At 39.6% G+C, this 15,229-nt stretch overlaps 1 protein-coding gene across 1 annotated transcript; it reads right to left on the bottom strand.

Moving 5' to 3' along the window:
- Nucleotides 1-8,544: 8,544 nt before the first annotated feature.
- Nucleotides 8,545-14,933, bottom strand: LOC129835380 (uncharacterized). The gene is made up of 5 exons (XM_055901017.1): nt 14,409-14,933; nt 13,969-14,265; nt 12,062-12,322; nt 11,742-11,899; nt 8,545-9,421 (listed from the first exon to the last, which is right to left on the bottom strand). Exons 1-5 carry the CDS (start codon nt 14,455-14,457, stop codon nt 9,005-9,007), a joined length of 1,182 nt encoding a protein of 393 aa, XP_055756992.1. The 5' UTR covers nt 14,458-14,933; the 3' UTR covers nt 8,545-9,004.
- Nucleotides 14,934-15,229: the final 296 nt, after the last annotated feature.

Raw genomic sequence — 15,229 nt, forward strand, 5'->3', positions numbered from 1 at the left:
ACCTAAAAACACATTAGCATAATCCACCATCTTTTATTTGTCCACCAACACCAGTAGCTATCACCAATTCGGGTAAAACTAAGATATTTATAGCCCCTAACCAAGAAAAAAACTCATCAGATGACAGTCTGATAACATATTTATGGTATGGGATAGGTTTTGTTAGAAAAAAGTGCATATTTCAGGTAGATGGCATAGGTTACAATTGCACCCACCGTCACAAATGGACTAGAATAACTACATAGAGCAACGTGTTTACCTACTTACTAATCATCAAACATTTCGTAAAAATACACAGCATACACTAATCGAAAGACACAGATCCTGTGAATACAGACAATATTTCAGATTTTCTAAGTGTCTTACAGCGAAAACACAATAAATCGTTATATTAGCATAGCACATAGCACATAGCAGCCCAGCATTGATTCTAGCCAAAGTGAGCGATAACGTCAACATCGCCAAAATATATTAATTTTTTCACTAACCTTCTCAGAATTCTTCAGATGACACTCCTGTAACATCATATTACACAATCCATATAGAGTTTGATCGAAAATGTTTATATTTAGCCACCAAAATCATGGTTAGACAATGTGAAATGTAGCCCAGCTGGTGAGAAAATGTCCGTGCGCCATATTAGACAGTGATCTACTCTTATACATAAATACTCATAAACGTGACTAAAAAATATAGGGTGGACAGGGATTGATAGACAATTTAATTCTTAATACAATCGCGGAATTACATTTTTTTAAATTATCCTTACTTTTCAATACAGTTTGCGCCAAGCGAAGCTACGTCAAAAAACATGGCGTCCTAAGCCACTAACATTTTTCGACAGAAACACGATTTATCATAATAAAAATGTCCTACTTTGAGCTGTTCTTCCATCAGTATCTTGGGCAAAGGATCCTTTCTTGGGTCTAATCGTCTTTTGGTGGAAAGCTGTCCTCTTGCCATGTGGAAATGCCAACTGCGTTCGGGATGAACTGGAAGCGTGCCCAGCAATTCACAGCGTTTCAGAAATAAATGTCCCAAAATCGCACTAAACGGATATAAATTGCTATAAAACGCTTTAAATTAACTACCTTATGATGTTTTTAACTCCCATAACGAGTAGAAACATGACCAGAGTAATATTACTCCCTCCACTAATGCTTGGAACAAGTGCGGGTCGATGTCCTCCAGGCGCATTACGCAGCAAGAAAAGAGTTCCTAGCTACAGGGTTTTTTAATTTGTAGTGCCTGTGAACGCGCAATCGACCCCATTCAAATCGTCATCACGTAAAGGCATCCAGGGGAAGACGTAAGCAGTGTCCGTATACTCATAGCAATAACTGTGACCTTTTAACTGACTCCAGATCAGGGGCCAACATTTCTGAAATCTGACTCCATGTCAGGGAAATTGCTGTAGAATGGGTTCTGTTCCACTTAGAGACAAAATTTCAACTCCTATAGAAACTATAGACTGTTTTCTATCCAATAATAATAATAATATGCATATTGTACGATCAAGAATTTTGTGGGAAGCCGTTTCAAAAATTACACGATTAGCATAAATAGTGACAACAGCGCCCCCATCCTCAACAGGTTAAAGCTTGGTCGCAAATGGGTCTTCCAAATGGACAATCACCCCAAGCATACTTCCAAAGTTGTGGCAAAATGGCTTAATTATGGACATCAAAGTCAAGGTATTGGAGTGGCCATCACAAAGCCCTGACCTCGATCCTATAGAAAATTTGTAGGCAGAACTGAGAAAGCTTGTTCGAGCAAGGAAGCCTACAAACCTGACTCAGTTCCACCAGCTCTGTCAGGAGGAATGGGCCAAAATTCACCCAAATTATTGAGGCAAGCTTGTGGAAGGCTACCCGAAACGTTTGACCCAAGTTAAACAATTTAAGGGCAATGCGACCAAATACTAATTGTGTGTATGTAAATTTCTGACCCACTGGGAATGTGATGAAAGAAATAAAAGCTGAAATAAATCATAAATCTCTCTATTATTATTCTGACATGTTACATTCTTAAAATAAAGTGGTGATCCTAACTGACCTAAAACAGGGAATTTTTACTTGGATTAAATGTCAGGAACTGTTAAAAACTGAGTTTAAATGTAGTTAGCTAAGATGTATGTAAACTTCCGACTTCAACTGTAGGTCCTTAATTTAAATAACATCTTTCCCAATCTCAAAATAAAAGTTCAAGTTTATTTGTCACATGCACTGTGAAATGCTTAACTTGCGAGCCCTTCCCAACAATGCAGTATTCAATATTAAAATACTGATAATGGCAATCAATAATCAAGGAACAGTAGCATAATGGTATGCTACTGTTATAATAAATTTAGCAGCAGCGTAGGTAAGAGGGTGTTTGTGCGTGTGTGTTACAGGCGTTGGTTTTTCCATTTATATTTCGAGGTTGGATGTTAGCACGTTTAGTACGTGGGGTACACCGATTGGTGTCACCTCGTTAGTCAGTAGGTGTTTCACCTGTGCTGGCCCAGGTGATATTTAAGAGTGGCTGGCCCAGTGCTCCAGTGGTCTTGAGAGATGTGGAGGGTTCACACCTTTAGTTGGCACTCCCTATTTGGTTTCTAGAAATGTCTTCCCTGTTTTTGTTTTGCTCAACTTATTGATTTGTTTCCTGTCTTTAAGTTTGCTGTGGGTTTTTCTTTTGTATGCCTCTTAGCGGTATATTTGTGTGGGTGCTCATGGTGGGTGTCTTTTAGGTCCCAGTTGTTATTGCTAGTCAACTTTCAGTGGACACCATGGGTGTCTTTCAGAACCCCTCCTATAACCACACCTGTTTTGTTTTGGTTGTCAGTGACTCATTGTTAGTTCCCCCTTCTGTTTGACCAACAATTTTTGGTATTGTTGCTGGGGAACGTAACAGTGTGGGTGTAAGTGTGTGGCGTCAGTAATGTTTGTTTGAGAAAACAAAGGTAATGTGAGCATTGCATTGTGAAAAGCTATTATTTTTTATGCAATGTGAAACAAATTTAAGTTTGGTAAAAAAGTGACTGGATTATTGTGTTGTACTTAGTTAATTTGAAATGTTTTGAAACTGACTTTGATTTCTCTTTGGAGTTTTGTAATAAACACATACTTGTGCAAATTGAACACACACACTTGTTTTTCTATCCTTGTGGGGACCTAACATTGATTTCCAGTCAAAATTCTATTTTCCCTAACCTTAACCCCTATACCTATACCCTTAATCGTAAAATAGTATTTGTCCTTGTGGGAAGTGTCGCAACGAGGGAGAATTGTATTTGTTTTACTTGTATATTTATTTTTGTGTGGACTTTAGCTGATTTCAGGTCCCAACAAGGATAAAAGAACAAAACCACACACATAAGAAGCTCTCAGACCACATGAAACCTTTCCAACTATCTTAAAGGAAACTGTAAAGTGAACCTCAGCCAGACAAGAAGGAGGAGGTAGAAAACACAGAATGTTCATTTTAGAACTGAGAGATGAAGTCTGGAATACTTCGGATCTGTCAACTCTGAGTGACTCAAATACTAAATAAAACAACAGTAGCATTTTCTCACCTCGCTACTTCCTCCGGGACCTCTGTGTTGTGCAACGTTGATCTCCTTATGACACACTTTGTTGAAGTAAAGCATCAAATTAAGTCATAAAGCCAGATAATGAGGTTGACAGTACTTTCTCACAGATCTGTGTTCTACAGTCTTGTTGCTAGTGCTGAGCGATTAGTGTTTCTTGAAGTCGGTTTGGTTTCAGTTTGATTATAAAAAATATAGTCACGATTTCGGTTTTGATTATTTGGGTTGGACGCTGTAACACAGAAAAAAAAACAATTAATAAAAGTCCCATGATGGTAATGACTGTCCATTACTGCTTATCACTTATTTATGTCACGTCTACAGTCGTGGCCAAAAGTTTTGAGAATGACACAAATATTAATTTTCACAAAGTCTGCTGCCTCAGTTTGTATGATGGCAATTTGCATATACTCCAGAATGTTATGAAGAGTGATCAGATGAATTGCAATTAATTGCAAGTCCCTCTTTGCCATGCAAATGAACTGAATCCCCCCAAAACATTTCCACTGCACCTCGAGGCCGTCCCCCTGGCCAGCATCGTCCTGTGGCTGGAGCCGTGCGTCGGGGGGGTACTGTCACGTCTACTCCCGCTCCCCCTCTCCAGCGATCAACGTCGCCGGTTTACTAATCACTGGCTCAGACAACCATCATTAAGCACACCTGACACCATCTTTACTAACACCTGCGCCTCATGAGACACACCTGGACTCCATCATTTCACTGATTACCTCCCATATCTGTCACTCCCTTAGTTCCATTCCCCAGGAGGCATTGGTTATGCACCTGTTTCTCGTCTCCCAGGGTCTCCGTTACAATTAACCATTTATTCACACTACTTCACTTGAATCTAAAAAATATTTCAGCATCTCAGCTTTTGCAAAAATGGAAGTTGTATAATTAACAACATTATCTTGCAGGATGCAATAGTTGGAATTGTAAGAGTTGCTGCCCTGTTCCTTTCTCTGCAATCATCATTCTAATGGAATCCAGAAAGAACAAAACCCTGTCCTCAAACATTTACATCAAAAAGTGCAGTTATGGGCAAAGACCCAAAACATCCACATCAAATTAAATATTTTTCTTGATCAAATAATATAGAAAACCACTTTTTGTGCAGTTTTCATTTATCATCCTTACAAACCACTTAATGTAAATGTACATTACTGTATTGTATATAGGCTGGTCATCTAGGTTAGAACCTGTAGACTTTCCATCACCATGAAGAAAAACAATGTTCAATACAGTAACTGAGTACATTGAGACATCAAGTGGTTTGTGATGATGTGGCTCAGTTGGTAGAGCATTGTGCTTGTACATCTAGAGTTGTGGGTTTAATTCCCACGGGGGACCAGTACAAAAAAGTATGAAAATATATGCACTCACTACTATGTCTACTAAAAAGAATGAATAGACAATTTCAGTTTTCACATAGAAATAACTTAGCTAAGTTATATAACTTAACTAAGTCTTTCAAGAAACTGGAAAGCAAACCTGTATCAAGAAAGTTTTTTTAGATTCTGCAAATATGATCAGATGAACTGTTTTGCACAGATAAGTATTAGACTCATTTTTACTCAAAAGTTGTGCACTGAGCCTTTACTAGTCCTCTATTAGCAGACCTATATAGGTGTCTTCAGTGTGGGCAATTTTGTTTTTATTTTTTGCATTTAAATTACATTTCTCAACAGATTTTTCAATACATTAAGGCCACTACTCTACTACCAGATGTCTACAACACAAAATACATGTGTACATGTATTTTGTACATTGTACATACGTGTACATTGTTAACAGCTGTCTAAATAGTTAGCAAGACGTTTAAATGAGACGCTAACATATATGGTTAGAGTGAGGGGGTGTAGCTCCCTTTCAAAGGTGTGAGTGACCGCGACAAGAAACTGAAACCCACTTCCTGTTTACTGGGTTCTCTGCTGAGAAGAGCTGTTTAAAGTTCTCAGGTGTGAAGGTGCTCTGAGTCTGAATCACTGTATTTCCATGGCAAGAAAGAATCAACTTGATCAGACCCACATTTCATACAATAACATGGAACTGAATTTTTTTCCTGGCTGGCTGACTCATAGATGCTTAATTTAAAATAAGATATTTCCAATATCAAAATAAATGTAAACCCCCTGCAAGTTCCCTTCATGGACGTGAGGCATCGAAAGAGATGTGTGTGTGGGCTTTGTTAGAATTGTAGAGTTTTGTAGGGACTTCATTTGATAGAGATGGACTAAAACAGAGCTTATTAAAACAGACATTTCATTGTATATTAGCTGTTAACATAATGAGGTTCCAGTATTACAGATGGGCCCTGACGTTTCCTATCACGTTATAAACATTATCACAGACATGGGGCGCGATCAGCAGGACACAATGTTTACAAATCTTCAGTTAGAAATGTACTATGTAGAACAAACAGGCCTCTCTTACATTTCACTGATTACCTCCCATATCTGTCACTCCCTTAGTTCCATTCCCCAGGAGGCATTGGTTATGCACCTGTTTCTCGTCTCCCAGGGTCTCCGTTACCATTAACCATTTATTCACACTACTTCACTTGAATCTAAAAAATATTTCAGCATCTCAGCTTTTGCAAAAATGGAAGTTGTATAATTAACAACAGTATCTTGCAGGATGCAATAGTTGGAATTGTAACTACTAAAATCAAGTGGTCTGAGTACTTTCCCGAATGCACTGTATTTGGGGCGGCAGGTATCCAAGTGGTTAGAGCGTTGGGCATGTAATGGAAAGGTTGCTGGATTGAATCCCCAAGCTGACAAGGTAAAAATCTGTTGTTCTGGCACTGAACAAGGCAGTTAACCCACTGTTCCCTGGTAGCCATCATTGTAAATAAGAATTTGTTCTTAACTGACTTGCCTAGTGAAATAAATAAAAATCGATATGATATATTCAAGAAAAATAACATGGTTTCTGTCTCCAGTATTTCCACTCTTATGTCCTGCAGACAGAGTACCTTTCTGTATTAATAACAGTACTATGATTCTCTGATTATGTCCTCGTAAACCTTGTCTGGGCAAAACAGTCAACCTTAACCTTTCAAGAACCACACTGTGTACTTAAATTAAAAAATATATAAAATCCAATAACAATGTGTGAAGACCAGATGTCTAAATTTTAACGTATTTTAGAAGCAATAGTAAATTATTCAAGAAAAGTGTCAACATATTTGTGTCACGTTCTGACCTTTATTTCCCTTGTTTTGTCTTGATTTAGTATGGTCAGGGCGTGAGTTGGGGTGGGCAGTCTATGTTTGTATTTCTATGTTTTCCAATTTCTGTGTTTGGCCTGATATGGTTCTCAATCAGAGGCAGATGTTTGTGTTGTCTCTGATTGGGAACCATATTTAGGTAGCCTGTTGTGTTGGGTTTTGTGGGTGGTTGTTTTCAGTCTTTGTGTGTCTGCACCAGATAGAACTGTTTCGGTTGTCACTTTTGTTGTTTTGTGTTTTGAGTGTTCACCTTTATTAAAGTAAGATGAACAATTACCACGCTGCGCATTGGTCCTCCGATCCTTCTAACTTATCCTCCTCTGACGAGGAAGACGACAGCCGTTACAATTTGGCAGAAAATATTTCCTTCTGCTGGGACATACTTTATGGAGTAATGGGTTCTCTTCTCCCTTTTCTAGGTACTGGGACTCCAATGAGCCAAATAACCATGGGCCTAAAGGTGAAATAGAAAACTGTGTCCTATTTGGTCAACAATGTTCCAAAGATAAAAATTGTTGGTTTGACTGTCCATGTGCCGAACCATCTAACAGAATCTGTGAGAGTCGTGCAGTCTGTGAAAGTCAGCAGCCACTCCATAGTGAAGCCAAATGTAGTGTATTGAATGAGTAACCAGCACAATCCACCGTATTGTTGGGTAGAACAGTATAAAAGGCTAGTTTCCTAGACACAGATTTAAATCTCCTGGACTAAGAAGAATATCAAATGGAGATTCTCTATTTAAAGTAGATAATAGTCCAGGAATAGGTTTTATTCTGTGTCCAGGAAAACCGACCCATGATGTATGATTTGAATGTTAACGCAGAGTAGCCTACTAGCTATATTTGAGTGCTGTGGCTACGACTACAGAGGTTTTTGAAAACCACTTAAAGCTACGGATCCAGATGACGTTCTGCGAATGTGTTATATTTACTCACCCTCTTCATGATGTAGCCTATGCCTCATATTCCTGAACAGCTGAAATAAATAATAAACGTGTCAATTTGAATAAATATTCAAGGCCATTATGAAGGTTACAGCGTTCTCTCTGTTTTAACCCATATAAGTCCCAGCCAGCTGACTACTTCAAAATGGTGAAAGCCCTCAATGGCGCTGACCATGCTAAAATGGGATTTTGGGCACAAGTTCTCTATCAATCTCTATGGCTACTCAAGACAAAGGCGATCATCAACAATCAAGGAGAGGAAGCAGCAGTGAAGCGCTGAGCAGCAGAGTGGGCAGCAGCTACATTAAAAGTTATCAATTGGCAATCTCGATCTGTAGCCACGGCAAATCAGGATCCAGAAAATCTGGAACTGCAGCCACACCGATATGTCAGATTGTGTCCACAGGACAAATTCTTCCGATTTTAGCCATAATTTACTGCCATACCTCTGTAGTTGCTTCCCATAACCAGCTGGATGTGACAGTTACTGAGATGGAAAGATGGATACCTTTTATAGTTATGTTTGTAAATATGATTTCTCAGAATATGAACAATTAGACACCGTATGTATTAGAAAAATAATTATGGAAAAATAATGACATGCTCAGATGGTTGGTTGATTGATTGACTGTTGATTGCTTGTTTGATTGAAAGACCAATCAATACATCAATTAGTTGATTGAATGGGCTCCCCATTTTAAAATTGCCTTGTTTTGTATATAATGTTTATTTTAAAGCATGTGAAGTGCTGCTGTATTAATCAGCATGTTTTATCATTTTCATATACAGAGAATAACACAGTATGCATAACGATTTATTATTAAAGGGGAAATCTGCAGTTCAAATACTAAGAATGCCATCATCCTGCCACCTTTTTAAGGTTAACAGCTTAGTGATGGGTCTGGAGAAATGTAATACTTAAATTTATAGATGAGGCTATGGATGCTATGGACTGACCATTCACGACATCAAAATTATAGTTATAACTATGTTTTGAAGCAATACAGTGTCTGTTTAGAATTACACAAACATAAGTTATATTAACCAATAGTTATATATAATTAATTTAAAAGTCCCCAAAATTGATGTAGCAATCACAGATTGCCACTTCAAATATGGATGAAATTAGACCCAAACAAAATAAACAATAAATTATCATAATTCTCTCTTCTTTGTAACTTCCCCTGTGTTTGCTGTTCGGTATCTGAGTCTATGTCAAGTCTTAGTCAATGTAACATCAGGGGGATGGAGGGGTAGTTTAGTAGGGTAGTTTGTCTGGTTTGTTGACAAAATTCCCATATTTGTTCACTGGGTGGCGATGTGCTATAGCTGGCTCCTGTACTGTGCTGTAGATCGATGTAGGCTCTGCCTCAGAAGGCATAGGTGGTCCTGGTCTCTCTCTTTTTGAACAGCCCACTTTGTCCACTAGGTGGCGCTCTTCTACTGCTGGTTGCTGCACAGTGCTGTAGAGTGCCTCTGCCTGTGGTTCTGTACCTTCTTCTGGTAAAGTGTACCCTTTGTCCACTGGTTGGTGTTCTTCTACTGCTGCTGCTGGTACTGCTCCTGGTCTGCCTGCAGTGTAGTAGATAGATGTCACCTCAGAACCAAGGGTGTTTTGTGGTTCTGGTCTTCCTGGTATAGCGGCCACTGGGTTGTCAACTTCTGTAATAACGGCCTGTTAGAAGAGAAATGTGAGAAACAACACAGAGTCGCTGATGTGGCACCGACCGCTCAGCAGAATTGAGTGCTCCTGATCTCTCTGGCCGACCTGAGTAAGACCCTCGCAAGGCTGCCGGCCCAGAAAGCATCCCAAGTCTCGTCCTCAGAGCATGTGCAGAACAGCTGGCTGGAGTGTTTACGGACATATTCAATCTCTCCCTTTCCTAGTCTGTTGTGCCCACTTGCTTTAAGTTGTTCACCATTGTTCTGTACACAAGAAAGCAAAGGTAACACTCATTATGAAGTGCTTTGAGGGGCTAGTTGAGGATCATATCACCTCCACCTTACGCAACAGCCTAGACCCACTACAATGTGCATACCACCCCAACAGGTCCACAGATGACGCAATTGCCATAACACTGCACACTGCCCTATCCCACCTGGACAAAAGGAAAACCTGTGAGAATGCTGTTTATCGACTACAGCTCAGCATTCAACACAATAGTGCCCTCCAAGCTCATCACTAAGCTCAGGGCCCTGGGCCTGAACCCCTCCCTGTGCAACTGTGTCCTAGACTTCCTGACGGGCCAACCCCAAGTGGTGAAGGTAAGCAACAACACATACGCCACGCTGATCCTCATCACGGGGGCCCCCACAGGGGTGCACACTCAGCCCACTCCTGTACTCCCTGTTCACCCCCCATCACTCCGTCGCTACGCACATCTCCAACTCAATCATCAAGGTTTTGCTGATGACACAACAGTGGTAGGCCTGATTACCAACAATGACGAGACAGCCTCCAGGGAAGAGGTGAAAGCCCTGGCGGAGTGATGCCAGGAAAATAACTTCTCCTTCAACGTCAACAAAACGAAGCAGCTGAACGTGGACTACAGGAGACAGCAGAGAGAGCAGCATGCCCCCATCAACATCGACGGGCCGCAGTGGAGAGGGTCAAAAGCTTATTGCCGTGTACATCGCTGACGACCAGAAATGGTCCCTCTACGCCAACAGTATGGTGAAGGCGCGACAGCACCTCATCAACCTCAGGCCCCTAAGACCCTCACAAACTTCTACAGATGCACCATCGCAAGCATTCTGTAGGGCTGTATCACCTCCTGGTACGGCAACTGAACCGCCCGCAACCACAGCACCTGGAGTAACAGGAAGATCAAGAAGGTCAAAGACCTCAGCAACCTAGTCACGGCCTGTTCACCCCGCTACCATCTAGAAGGCAGAGACAGTACAGGTGCATCAAAGCTGGGACCAAAAGACTGAAAAACAGCTTCTATCTCCAGGCCATCAGACTGTTAAACAGTCATCACTAGCAGGTACCCTGCCCTGAACCTTAGACGCTGTCACTAGCCTCTGTACAGGGCCCAAAACAACTGCTCAAAGTTGAACAAAAATACAATTACATTTGACATGATTACTTAATACTGACTTTTCAATGTGACCCCATCTGGGATTTAATCTCACAACCTCTGGTTTTGGGACACGCTGATCTTTCTTCTGCGCCACAAAGACTGTAGCATTCTCACAAGTCCCCTTAGGGGCAGGGTTTCTACTAAGCTGACATATTGAATTGTTTTAAGAGGGTCATACCATGGATCATTTAGCTATTACATTTTGAATTTTAGGAACCCTTTATGTATCAAAAAATTATTTAAAAAAAAATATTTGATGAAATTTGGTGTTACTGCTATTGGCCCTAAGAAATGCGTTGAATAACACATTCATACATGGCAAAACAGATATGAGAGATAAAAAAATATATAATCCTGAGCTTTCTCATAAGTGTTTTACCCAAATTTACCCCCCATTTTTAAAGGCACAAAACTATTTCCATAAATTTGTTTTAATTGGTACTGTGTTACCTTTAGACGAGTCTTGTGAGGCTTGTTGGGGTCTTAGAGCAATCCGAAGAACACCATCGTGTTCTTGAGAGTGATCTTTCCAGAGGGGGGATAGTAGTGTATAGCCCAAACTGTTCGGGACGCTTCGGACGTTTTCATGAGAAGACCATTTTTTAGGATGTGTCCTGCTCTGACAAACACCACTGTAGCTCTGCCACCTTCCTCTGCAGCTGCGGAAGGCCGATATCGGCGGATGTTGTGGATTGAGACGCAGGGGTGTAATCATTAGCCAAATAGAAAATGTTTCTGTTGGACAAATTCAGGTCGATCCCTCCCGTTTCGTTGCGTTTGCTTCCGTTTAAGAAACCCGGTTGCTACTGTGTAATGAATACACCCCAGATATATCTAGCTTAAACATACAGGTTTTGATGGGGGCATAGACATCGACTTTAGGGGGTTAAACATGATTGACAGAGCGGGTACCTGCATTGACTGCTGCTCTTTAGGGGATTGCCGTCTTCTGGTTGTTATGATGCATCCTACACCAACTAACACACCAACAAAGAAGACTACACCAGTAACACTGCCCATAATGGTCCCAACTGGTAATGTTGAAGGTCTCCCCTTCTTCTCACCTATACCTGAGAGGTTACATATACACACACACATATATTGTTATTCTGTTTATGGGAAATTATATAACTGTAATATAATTATAATTACTGCAATGATATTAAAACGTTCTTGATAAACAAATGTACAATGGTATGCACAGAAGGTGGAAGCTAGTAAATTAGACTTACATATGTCCTCCATGCGTTGTGAGTTGGTCTCTGCACTGAAGTTATTTTTGCCAGTGCACTGGATAGTCCCGTTGTCATTGGAGATGATGATGTTGACTCTGGTGTGTGAAAGAGACTGCTGTGACAGTGTGCACTGACCTCCATCACAGACAGACAATACCCACACACCTGTAACTGAACAGTTCACTGTGACATTGCACCTTCCATCACTATAGTTGGAGGAGAGAGACACCACCTCCATGACTGGTATGGAAACAGCTTCTAAAATAAGTGATAATATCAAAGTTTACAAAAAATGTTAAGATGTCCTAAAAGATCATTCATCAAACCAAGCAGGTGACAGTAGGCATGTTTGCATTTTCAGGTTAATTCGACAAAAGCAATAAAAAAAAAACATGTGTAATGGAAAGGCAGCTACGAGATAAATATTCTAAAGATCGACAAAAATGGTATCCTTTCGAAACGGATGGTATTTATTTTTTCTAACTTTCTTTTTTGCAACAAATGATGACGGAAACGGTGTTTTCATATAAATCATCATTGCCGAATAATTTAAGGCAAGCGGGCAAGTGATGTCATTTGTATTTGTTTATGTAACCTTTAATTAACTAGGCAAGTCAGTTAAGAACAAATTATTATTTACAATGACTGCCTACACCGGATGACGCTGGGCCAATTGTGCGCCGCCTGGGACTCCCAATCGTGGCCGGTTGTGATTCAGCCTGTTATGTGATACAGTCGTCACATAACATTTCATTCTAAATGTCTACTGCTTGCTAAATCTATTTTTAAACTATAAAATAATGTTTCCTTGCAGGAAAAGGATTGTCTTGACTTTTGGAGAATGCCTGAATTGCTAAACCTTGCTTTCCTGATTGTCTGGATGCAAGTTTAACCACTACGTTATTTCAGATCTACAGCAGTGTAAGTTTCACCATGGCACGGACCGTGGAGATACGTTGGCACATGATAATTATTAGAATATGGCAAAAAGAGTAAATTATTGCATTCTATCCATGCTGTCTTTTGCAGGCTACCTGAGAGATTAAACAGATAGGTGGTAGGGCATACAGGCTGTCGCCAATGTATTAATGCGCAATTTGTCTAAATGGATATTGGAAACAGTTCAGCCACTTCATTTTAATTTATCTAGGTTTTTTGCGTAGAATTTATATTTGTTTAGGTGTGATGTCATCGACAGTTCAATGAAAATGCACGGTAGCAAGCAGTGGTGGGAAAAGTACCCAATTGTCTTACTTGAGAAAAAGTAAAAATACCTTCATAGAAAATTACTAATGTAAACGTCACGCAGTAAAATCCTACTTGAGTAAAAGTCTAAAAGTATTTGATTTTAAATAAGTATCAAAAGTAAATCTAATTGCTCAAATATACTTAAGTACAAAAGTAAAGGTATGAATTATTCAAAATTCCTTATATTAAGCAAGCCAGACAGCACCATTTTAGCCAGGGACACACGCCAACACCCAGACATAATTTACAAACGAAGCATGTGTGTTTAGTGAGTCCGCCAGATCAGAGTCAGTCGGGATGACCATGGATGTTCTCTTGATAAGTGCGTGACAATTTTCTTGTCATGCTAAGCATTCAAAATGTAACGTATGCTTTTGGGTGTCAGGGAAAATGTATGGAGTAAAAAGTTTATTATTTTCTTCAGGAATTTAGTGAAGTAAAATTTATAAAAAATGTAAATAGTAAAGTACAGATACCCCCCCAAAATATTAAGTTGTACTTTAAAGTAGTTTTCCTTAAGTACTTTACACCACTGGTAGCAGGCAATTGTCTATTTTATATGCGAACTTTCTAAATGTTGACAAACAAAATTACAGGACAAATCTATGGAAACGTAGCTAATGAGTGGAATGTAAAAAAGCCTTTACAAAACTTACCTTGGACCATCAAATTATATTTGATTATTTTTATCTCCTTCCATTTCTTAACATTATATGCAATGTAGATTCCAGTATCTGTTTGTTCCAGTTTCCTGAGACAAAGAGAGTGGTCTGTGGAGTTATAATCGACCCTCTCCTTGTATCGAGGAGAAACTTCTTCCCTCGCAGCTATTACATTGCCATCAGTTATCCATTTCATCGCCATCTCTTGAAGAGGGTTTTCTCTAACTGTCAAACACACTGCACCGCCCTTCAACCCATATTTGTCTATTGGATGGACATTTGCCCTGGTCCCTAAAGACAGAGGAACAGCAGGATCACATTTTGAACGTTTTTATATATTTTTTTGGTATACCAATAATGGGATATACTGTACTTTATACCTACACATAATATAATTCATATTATTTAAAAAATCATAGAGTAGAATTCTGTACCTGTGATAGTACCCAGCAAAATGATTAGTAGTGAACCCAGAATATCCATAATGTTTGAGAGATCAAAAGCCTGACTTCATGGCTTCTGTCAAAGTGATATTTAATTAAACCCTCTAGTATTTAACACCTCTTGCAGTTCCCCGCAACGGTGAGGAAAAACACCCCACAACTTCCCCCACATGCGTATGACTCTCACGTCACTTTTACCACTCTAGAAAGAAACGATGGGGGGTTTCAACAGTATGTCCCAAGTTATACAAATAGATTACCTACTGTACATACTTTTTGCATGAACAGATGTGGGCAATGTTCTGTTATTATCTCAGTTAGTCTGAAATCAAATCAAACTTTGTCACATGCGCCGAATACAACAAGTGTAGACCTTACCATGAAATGCTTACTTACAATCCCTTAACCAGCAGTGCAGTTCAAGAAGAGTTAAGAAAATGTTTACCAAATAAACGCAAGAAAAAAAAAAAAAAAGTAACACAAAATAACAACGAGGCTATATACAGGGGATGCCGGTACCGAGTCAGTGTGCGGCAATATGTACATGTAGGTAGGAGTGAAGTGAGTACATACATAATAAACAGCGAGTAGCAGCAGTGTACATAACAAATGGGGGGGGGGGGGTCAATGTAATAGTCTGGTGGCCATTTCATTAATCCAGAACTGTTTTGTGCTAACATGATTAGTAGTTATATTTATATTTGTCGTACAAGAGTGGCATATTAGCACAAACAGACTGGTATCCAGGGTAGATATTATCGTATATGCATCTGAGAACACTTATTTGCATATTGAGATGTGTTTGTTTTCTT

The sequence above is a fragment of the Salvelinus fontinalis genome, chromosome 36 (assembly GCF_029448725.1).
Source record: "Salvelinus fontinalis isolate EN_2023a chromosome 36, ASM2944872v1, whole genome shotgun sequence".
NCBI classification, from domain to species: domain Eukaryota; kingdom Metazoa; phylum Chordata; class Actinopteri; order Salmoniformes; family Salmonidae; genus Salvelinus; species Salvelinus fontinalis.

What these genes read in the sequence shown, in the direction of transcription:
- LOC129835380 (XM_055901017.1), bottom strand. Translation starts at nt 14,457, where the DNA reads ATGGATATTCTGGGTTCACTACTAATCATTTTGCTGGGTACTATCACA. An exon ending in ACAACGCATGGAGGACATAT is followed by an intron (nt 11,900 to 12,061) that starts GTAAGTCTAATT and finishes GTAACCTCTCAG; the next exon opens with GTATAGGTGAGAAGAAGGGG. An exon ending in AAGAGCAGCAGTCAATGCAG is followed by an intron (nt 9,422 to 11,741) that starts GTACCCGCTCTG and finishes CTCTTCTAACAG; the next exon opens with GCCGTTATTACAGAAGTTGA.